At 42.1% G+C, this 10,062-nt stretch overlaps 1 protein-coding gene across 2 annotated transcripts in view; it reads right to left on the reverse strand.

Annotated features, from left to right (window-relative positions):
- Nucleotides 1–799: 799 nt before the first annotated feature.
- The window catches only part of atf6b (activating transcription factor 6 beta), an 18,003-nt gene continuing 8,740 nt past the window's right edge, over nt 800–10,062 (reverse strand). The window contains exons 8-17 of one of the 2 annotated variants that reach the window (XM_058753074.1): nt 9,587–9,750; nt 8,521–8,700; nt 8,362–8,438; nt 6,753–6,947; nt 6,558–6,659; nt 5,657–5,753; nt 3,502–3,569; nt 3,311–3,410; nt 3,131–3,215; nt 800–1,926 (exon numbers count right to left, since the gene is read on the reverse strand). In XM_058753074.1, the coding sequence (XP_058609057.1) occupies nt 1,685–1,926; nt 3,131–3,215; nt 3,311–3,410; nt 3,502–3,569; nt 5,657–5,753; nt 6,558–6,659; nt 6,753–6,947; nt 8,362–8,438; nt 8,521–8,700; nt 9,587–9,750 (1,310 nt within the window). In that variant the 3' untranslated portion in view covers nt 800–1,684. Of the gene's footprint in view, nt 1,927–3,130; nt 3,216–3,310; nt 3,411–3,501; nt 3,573–5,656; nt 5,754–6,557; nt 6,660–6,752; nt 6,948–8,361; nt 8,439–8,520; nt 8,701–9,586; nt 9,751–10,062 lie in introns of both variants that reach the window. The other variant, XM_058753073.1, reaches the window with a different exon arrangement.

Genomic DNA, 10,062 nt, shown 5'->3' on the forward strand with positions numbered 1-10,062 from the left:
CATACACCAACCCCTCACCTACCCCCCTCTGCATTTTTAGACACACACACACACACACACACACACACACACACACACACACACACACACACACACACACACACACACACACACACACACACACACACACACACACACACACACACACACACACACACACACACACACACACACACACACACACACACACACACACACACACACACACACACACACACACACACACACACACACACACGGAGTGATGGACTAATACTCAAACCTGGCTAGTGTGTAAAATAGAAATACTCCGCTAGTACGATCTCTAGCGCCCTCTCGCTGCAGGAAGTCTAATCACATTTTTCTACTTGTTTTTAAAGGTAATTTGCATGTGCAAACCTGGTAGACTACAAGAAAAAACAAACAACATTGAAAAACTGTCAGACAGTAAAGAGAGAAACTCTTCTCGGACTGCACAGTGTCATACAGATGTGTGAAATATCCTATCAATCCTGAACCGTTTTCATATTTCTGGTTATAGGACGGGAAAAAGAAGAACAGCCGAAGAGCCAAAGAAAAGGAAGACAAACGAGATTCACAGCTTTCTGTGCAGATTCTGAGATTATCTGTGAGAAATGTGTAAAGTTCAGATTATAAACCGACTGCAGCTTCAGTGCGGTGTGTGAACCAGTAAAGCAGAGAACGTTTGATTTATCAGAAAAGAAAAGCATTAAACTGAATCACGTGTCTGTTTCATGCATTCTGGTGCTTAACTCTGTTCTCTTGCGTTCGTTCCCGTGATGTCACTGAACACAATCACTTACACTGTTTATCAAATTTATTTTCTCCTCTACAAATAAAGACAGTAGTTCAAAATTCTCATACAGACAAGGAGAAAACGAGAAGAGTTTTCCTGATGAAAGCTCATTTAAATAAAGTAAAAAAGCAGGTTTACATTTCATACAACATCTCTCCATCACAGATAACAGAAGCATGCTAGAGCAGGGCATCATGGGACGGTTTCAGACACATCATCATCATCACAGATGGTCTGAGCTAGATTTGACCAAAGCCATGAAGATCAGAGGCGACAACAAAACATAATTCAATGAGAAGAAAACCACTTCCGTGAAAGCCTCTGCAAAGAAAATGTCCCTCCGGCCACAAGAGAACTGAACAGAGATATCAGCGAATATCACAAACCATTCACTAATCAACCGTTCTGGGTGGAAGAAATTATTTACAACAGTCCCTTGAGTCAGATGAAGCGTGAGCGGCGACGTCTGTCCTGTGTGCCGTTAGTGGTTCGGGACAAAAGCAGCAACACATTCAAGACTCGATGCCTGCAAACGAAAACATTAACGGCAGAAGATTCTGTGACAGCCTAAAATCTCGTATTATTTATATCAAAAACAATCTCCGCCATCAGGTTCAGTGTCTAAAAAGAGAAATGTAATGAGAAAAGCCCAGCAGAGCACAGTATATATACATGCAGAAATGCGTGACTGTGATGGACGAGAATACATACAAAATCATTAATTATATTCAAATCAACATTTATATCACACACATCCAATAGAAGCACATCGTTTTTAAATAATCTCAATAAAAATCTGTAAAAAAAAAAAATTTAAGTAATAAAAGAAAGAAAAACAAAACAAAACAAGCATGTATAAAAAGAGAGCAGATGATAGAGGAGCAGGTCTCAGTCCGATCCGCTCTGGCTGATGAAGTAACCCGCGCTCCTCCGTCTCTGCAGCGGCTGCGGCCGGCTGCGCAGGGAGCTGTGGTTACCGTGGTGATGGTGAGGGGGCGGGGCAGGGGGCGGGTCTCTGAGGGAGGGCGGGACTACAGAGGACTTGATTGGGATGATCCGGGTGTCCATCACCTCACAGTCCACCTGCATCATCATCTCATAGCCGCCCTGAGACGAGTTATACACCGAATCTACACACACACACACACACACACACACACACACATTTACTCACAACACTCAACTAGAGCTGCATCATGATTTCTGCATCTCTTGATTTCTTAAGTCTAACCATCGTCCCACTGCTTATTTATCCTGGAAACGTTTCATTATCTTGCAATGGTAATGATTTCAGATGTCAAGAGTTTAAATCCCTCAATCAGAACTTTTTCCTTAAATCAATGCATTTTCTGCCCAGTGGTGTAACTGATCTCTCCAACCTGGCAACCGTGCGCATGTGATTTCTCTGCATTGTGGAAAACACCGGCAAACATGTGAATGTGTTTAAGCGATCTCTGCTGAGAGATTCTGCTCTAATAACAGCGTTACACAGCCAGTCTGTTTGCCTTCACACAGACGTGTGTGCTGTTTACCACACGCCAAAAATTAAATGACACACACAGGAAACAGAGGCAAGCATCTACGGGACGCAGGCGTACACAATAATGATCTTTTACATTGCAATCCTTTCATTTTTAATATTTGGCATGTTTGTGTGCTGCTGCACGTGTGTGATAAGCAGAGTGTGCACGCGATGCGCACCCACTTATAGGTGCATATTACTAACATGCCCTTTAAATGACAAAAAAAATACTGCGCCACTGACTTCAGACCAGGTTTCAGTTGGTTAATGGTGCAATCGTTCTCAGTTGCCTCAAAATAGCAACGCACCTGAACACACCTGGTTTTCAGACCAGCTCGCCCATGAGCGAACAAATGCATTTGCTACAGTTGAGGTCAAAAGTTTACTTCTCCCTTTCAGGATCTGAAAAATGTAAAAAAAAAAAAAACAATAACTATGTATTAAGAGCCGGGGGGTGGAAACTTTTGAACAGAATGGACATATGTACATTTTTCTTATTTTGCCTAAATATCATATTTTTTTCATTTAGTACTGCCCTTCAAGAAGCTACAGAAGATGCATGATTTGACCTCGGCTGTATTTAAACAACATGGCGCAGGATGTGAAAATGATAACCGCGTCGGGCTGAAACTAGCAAAGGAAACACTTGCGGCGCGCCTTGCGCCGGGTGTAAGATATAGCCCCAAGCGTTTAACCACTATCGTGTAGCCTTACACTGAACCTGCATGAGACATGTTTCAGAACACCTTCATGTGTTTGACAGAATACATAAATGATACTCATCTTTGGGTGACGCGACCGATTAAACTCACCGTTGATGGCCATGGCAGGCATGACCAGAGACATCTTGGGCCGAGTGGTTTTATTGTGGCTGATGGCTGGTAACAGCAGGTGATCCTGCAGGAGTCGGGATGAGAGTGAGTGAGTGAGTGAGTGAGAGAGAGAGAGAGACAGACGAGTGTGTTCTTTCTGTGCTTATCCTGCTCTCTTACCCGTCTGAATGACACCACATAGAAAGTGTCCTCGCGCCGGTCAATAGCGTCCAGAAAGTCGCTGTAGCTGATCTCTGGCCCGGGCAGCACCTGCAGCTGACTGCCAGGACAAACCAGGAACGCGTTTCATGAACATTTTAATGAAATAAAACATTTCCAGCACTTGCTTTACTCCGAGAATCTGTGGTTACCTTTCGATGGAGCGATGAGCCTGAATTGGGAGGTACCTGGAGAAGTTTGTCTTTCTGTGCTGAGCTTTCTGCTGATGAGAGGCAAAGAACACGGATAAACTAGTGCTGACAAACTATTCATCACATCCAAAATAAAAGCTTTTGTTTACATAATGAGTGCATACTGTTATATATAAACAAATCTTATATATATATATATACAGTGAGGAAAGTAAGTATTTGAACACCCTGCTATTTTGCAAGTTCTCCCACTTAGAAATCATGGAGGGGTCTGAAATTGTCATCGTAGGTGCATGTCCACTGTGAGAGACATAATCTAAAAAAAAATCCAGAAATCACAATGTATGATTTTTTAACTATTTATTTGTATGATACAGCTGCAAATAAGTATTTGAACACCTGAGAAAATCAATGTTAATATTTGGTACAGTAGCCTTTGTTTGCAATTACAGAGGTCAAACGTTTCCTGTAGTTTTTCACCAGGTTTGCACACACTGCAGGAGGGATTTTGGCCCACTCCTCCACACAGATCTTCTCTAGATCAGTCAGGTTTCTGGCCTGTCGCTGAGAAACACGGAGTTTGAGCTCCTCCAAAGATTCTCTATTGGGTTTAGGTCTGGAGACTGGCTAGGCCACGCCAGAACCTTGATATGCTTCTTACAGAGCCACTCCTTGGTTATCCTGGCTGTGTGCTTGGTCATTGTCATGTTGGAAGACCCAGCCTCGACCCATCTTCAATGCTCTAACTGAGGGAAGGAGGTTGTTCCCCAAAATCTCATGAAACATGGCCCCGGTCATCCTCTCCTTAATACAGTGCAGTCGCCCTGTCCCATGTGCAGAAAAACACCCCAAAGCATGATGCTACCACCCCATGCTTCACAGTAGGGATGGTGTTCTTGGGATGGTACTCATCATTCTTCTTCCTCCAAACACGTTTAGTGGAATTATGACCAAAAGTTCTATTTTGGTCTCATCTGACCACATGACTTTCTCCCATGACTCCTCTGGATCATCCAAATGGTCATTGGCAAACTTAAGTCGGGCTGGACATGTGCTGGTTTAAGCAGGGGAACCTTCCGTGCCATGCATGATTTCAAACCATGACGTCTTAGTGTATTACCAACAGTAACCTTGGAAGCGGTGGTCCCAGCTCTTTTCAGGTCATTGACCAGCTCCTCCCGTGTAGTTCTGGGCTGATTTCTCACCTTTCTTAGGATCATTGAGACCCCACGAGGTGAGATCTTGCATGGAGCCCCAGTCCGAGGAGATTGACAGTCATGTTTAGCTTCTTCCATTTTCTAATGATTGCTCCAACAGTGGACCTTTTTCACCAAGCTGCTTGGCAATTTCCCGTAGCCCTTTCCAGCCTTGTGGAGGTGTACAATTTTGTCTCTAGTGTCTTTGGACAGCTCTTTGGTCTTAGCCATGTTAGTAGTTGGATTCTTACTGATTGTATGGGGTGGACAGGTGTCTTTATGCAGCTAACGACCTCAAACAGGTGCATCTAATTTAGGATAATAAATGGAGTGGAGGTGGACATTTTAAAGGCAGACTAACAGGTCTTTGAGGGTCAGAATTCTAGCTGATAGACAGGTGTTCAAATACTTATTTGCAGCTGTATCATACAAATAAATAGTTAAAAATCATACATTGTGATTTCTGGATTTTTTTTTTTTTGATTATGTCTCTCACAGTGGACATGCACCTCGATGACAATTTCAGACCCTCCATGATTTCTAAGTGGGAGAACTTGCAAAATAGCAGGGTGTTCAAATACTTATTTTCCTCACTGTATATATATATATATATATATATATATATATAATATAAATGCATGTGTGTGTATTTATATACACCGTACACAAACATATTATGTAAACAAAAACTTTTATTTTTAATGTGATTAATCACGATTAATAGTTTAAACAAAGCAAATCCTGTGTGAATTACACTAATGTGTCAACGTAGGGCAGCTCATCTCTGTTTTACTGCAAACGTGGAGCCATGCAACAAACGCTGCTCTACTCACTGAACAACAGTCACAGGGAACTGCACTGGATTGTGATGCTTTGAGAGGAATGGTGTGCATGCACTGCACTGAGTCTGTATGATATGAGAAAGCTTGCTGAGTCACAGAGCAGCTGTGGTTTCACACCTGAGCTATTTTAGTCTTCTTCACAACCTTCGCCTTTCCATCAGACTTCCTGTTGATCTGATGCCGATGAACCCATCCACGCAGCTCATCCGCCAACCTGATGCAGAAACAGAGAGAGTAAAGCGCTCTGAACCAATCGAGTCGTCTTAGGTGTGAAAGGTACAGCGGTATCAAATGTACTGTCCCTTAAAAAGAAAGAAAGAAAAAATACGAAAAAGGGAAATCAAAAAGAAAGAATTCGACATATTACTTTAATAGTTATTAACTGCTGATCAAAAGTCTGGACACACCTGCTCATTCTTTGGTATCACTATTTTAGAACAGTAAATTTAATAAAAAAATTATTTAATTTAATATGTGACCCTGCAGCACAAAAGCAATCATAAGCAGCACAGATATATTTATAGCCAACAATACATTGTATGGGACAAAATTATACATTTGTCTTTTATGCCAAAAATCATTAGGATATTAAGTAAAGATCATGTTCCATGAAGATATTTTGTAAATTTCCTACCGTAAATATATCAAACCTTCATTTTTAATCAGTAATATGCATTGCTAAGAACTTCATTCGGACAACTTTAAAGGAGATTTTCTCAATATTTTGATTTTTTTGCACCCTCAGATTCCAGATTTTTGTCCGATCCTAACAAACCATACATCAATGGAAAGATTATTTATTCAGCTTCAGATGATGTATGAATGCTTATGGTAAAGTCAGACAAATGTGTCCTAGGCTTTCACTGGTAGTGTCTTTAAAATTGATCAGATGATTGATTTACTGCAGTCAAATGCAACAACACTGCGGTTAAGTGTGGATAAGTAAATGATGAAAACGAGATGAGATGACTGAGATAAAGGGCTATAATGCTGGGTTATTTGTTCAGGACGCACTGACCTGACGGACTCGGAGCGGTTGAACTGTCTGCAGTCAGAGAAGTATCTGTCTATGTCCTCCAGGAGCAGGTCTTTGACGTCACTGAACACGCCGCTCTGATTCCTGAAGGACAAACGCAGGCTCACACACACTGACGAGGTCTGTGTGTGTGTGTGTGTGTGTGTGTGTGTGTGTGATTCTGGACGGTCATCTCACCTGAACTGATACGAGACCGCAGCCTTCTTGTCCAGCTCTCCTTTGCTCCAGGGCTCTTCTTCCTCTCGGTCCGTCTTTCTCTCGCTCGCTCGTCTCAGGCTCATCTCCTGAGACTTCTCAAACTCCAGCAGGCGTCTTCCTGTCAGCGGAGCAGCCGCTTCCTGCAGTCCAGCTTCCAGCGTCCGGTCTCTGAAACTGCAGGAGAGACAGCCACAGAATGACCCTTCGTCGAAAACTAAATTCACTTCTGACACAGTGTTTGTGGATTTGATTTTGCTTCCTGAACAATTCTTTTAGTACTTGTGTTTATACATGTGACCTTGACCACAAAACCAGTCATAACGGTCAATTTTTTGAAATGCTGAGATTGAGATTTCAATAAATAATCTTTCCATTGATGTATGGTTTGTTATGATCGGACAATATTTGGCTGAGATACAACTATTTGAAAACCTGGACTCTGAGGGCGTCAAGCAGCCCAGTCATTAGACGGATTCGGTCGGATCCGTGAGGAGTGTAAACTCCAGAGTCTGTAGAGTTCAGTTCACTCCGCAAGCAAACCTCTGGACTCAACATGGGATTGATCAATGCATGCTGGTGAACTTTATCATAGTTTATAGTTATATGGTAACAAAAGTGGTAAACGTTCAACCTGTTTTTCATCAGCAGCATTATTTGTGATTTGAATTTTGTGAACGGGAGTTGCTCTTTTGCTATAAGAGCTTCAGATGCTTTGCGATCTTGTCGTTACGAAAACATAATTGTCTGTTCTGCTTATATCTATGCGCCTTTTAATTTTAAGACTAAAGCAAAAGATGGATTCATTGTTATTCTTAATTAAAAAGCACAACAATAAAACAGTAAGATACAATGACAAACTAGCTTACATAAAACTAAGAAGATGACACATGGCATACACATGCTGTATAATATACAGACTAATAAATTACAAATAAAGAAAGAAAAAGAAAGAAAGAAAGAAAGTCTCCATAGTGTAAAGTGAGGTAAACAGTAAAGATAACACTTTTCAAAATGAAAACAAAAAGAAAAGTAAAACTAAACTGGCTGTGGTGACGGTGCCTGCATTTTATTTTTTTCCCACAAGAATACCGACATGTTCACCTTCTCTGGTTTCTCTAGTTCGGCTTTTACTTTAGCTTTAAAAATCAAATCCTCCGTCCACCATTGTTTCCTCAACACTGGCGTCAACAAGCGCCTCTCTTCACGTGATCAGGGAAACCTGCTCTGCAGCGCTCGCCGTATGGAGCAGAGCACACCATGCACTCGCACAAATGACACCGCGTCAAATTTTAACTGCCGCATTCTCAAAAAATGCAACCATTTTGGTCTTGATGACCAGGTTGGGTGCGTTTAATAAGAGACTCCCTCAGAACTCACTCAAAGATTATTCTGTTTTTTCATCACAAAGAACAGATTCGAGAGTCATTTGTTCATGAACTGGATCTACACGTCACTGTATGTTTGTTGTCTGAAAACGCTGTCAGAGTTGTTTATTCTGATGTTCCACCTGCATTGGCACAAGAACCAAAAAACAAAAAAGATCTGACGACCCTCTTTGCTAATGAGTTTGGAGTGCGTGCTGGTTTACCTGACGGGGCCGAAGGTGATGAAGAGGAACAGAGCCATCACACACAGCGCTCCCTTGTTGCTGCCGGACTCCGAGGCCTGTTTGGCACAACACACAATTAGACACAGCATGTAAACCCCAGAGAACGTGAAGCGTTGCTGTGCAGGATCAGCGCCTGACCTCTCTCCCGGCGAGCCGCAGCCGCAGCGCTTGGTTCTCCTTGCGCAGACGCTCGTTCTCCTGCTGCGCCTCCCGCAGCTGCGCCTCCAGGTTCTGCAGGTACTCCTTCTTCTTCTTGCGGCTCTGGCAGGCCGATTCCCGGTTCTTGATCATGCGCTGCTGCCTCTTCAAAACCTTCACCTGAGGACCAGACGAGTGCATTCACTAATTCTGCCCGACCATCTGGTTTTGATCAATCAACTAAATATGTGCATCACAAATGAAAGGGTTATTTGTGACCCGTGCTGGCAAAATGAGTCGGAATGAGCAAATTTTCAAAAATGAGTTATTTTTATTTTCACATTAAAACACCAAAATAATATATGACTTGCTGGAATCAGACAAAAAAAAATAAAAAATGACTGAGCTACAAGCGTTTGACGGCGAAGAGTCGGATTATGTTTGTGTGAATCTCACAGAGACATATTTCACAATAATGCACTTTATAGGGAGATCGCGCTCTCGAAGAGGCACATCTTATGCACGCTCTTTACAAATGAACTTAATGAACTCATTTTTGTAAAAACCTCAATTTGGCCAAAACTGACATTTTTCACTTCTTTTGAAGATCTGAGATGACCGCACACCTGAGAAGAGATGATGCCGACCCCTTAAACACTATTCAAAACTACCAAACTTTGCTGTAAGTTTAATCGCAACATGTAATCATTGTCGTTAATTGTGATCACCGCCTGTTTGCTTACATGTCATTAACTGCATGAATTTTACTGTACATTTCTGCCATATGGACATCCACAGTCACCACTGATAAGCTGACACTGATAGAATAGCAAGTATAATGTACTTTACAATAGAAACTGCTTCGCAACGATATGTATCATGAAAAGTGCTACACGAATAAACTTGAATTTAATTTTGTCTGGAGCTCAAAATTAGACCGTGCACATTCCGACCCATGTTGCCAGCACAACTCACACGTTCTCCTCTGAACTCAAATCTTGTTGGACAGGAAGCACAAGATCTGATTATTGAATGAAGTAGCTCCACATGTTCTGCAGTCACTCACGTCGATGTCGGCGCAGCTGTTTCCGGGCAGACTGGACGCGGGGATGATGGGTTTGCTGGGGGGCGGGGCTGAGGGGCTGGTGCAGTGAGGCATGCTGGGAGACAAAGGCTCCATTTTAACAATAGCAGGAGCAGAAGCCAGACACACGGACTGAGACAGAACCACTGCAGGAGACAGACAGATTACATGCTGGTTATCATGTATCTGCTACAGAAGCGGTGCCGACAGCTGAGCGGCTAGAAACAACGACACTATTAACTTCATTATATTTGAAAAAAAATAAATAAAAAATAAATAAATAAATACCTATCTATGGAAGGATTTTCCGGACTATTTTCAAAAGCAATTGCAAATTGTATTTTCAATTGTGTTTTCCACATGTGGGCGCATAAATTGGGACATAATCCAAATGCAAATCTTGCATTACCGTTTGCATTTTCGCTTTCGTGAACGCACAGTGACTGTCACATTTCAAA

Source organism: Onychostoma macrolepis, chromosome 19 (assembly GCF_012432095.1).
Source record: "Onychostoma macrolepis isolate SWU-2019 chromosome 19, ASM1243209v1, whole genome shotgun sequence".
NCBI lineage: Eukaryota > Metazoa > Chordata > Actinopteri > Cypriniformes > Cyprinidae > Onychostoma > Onychostoma macrolepis.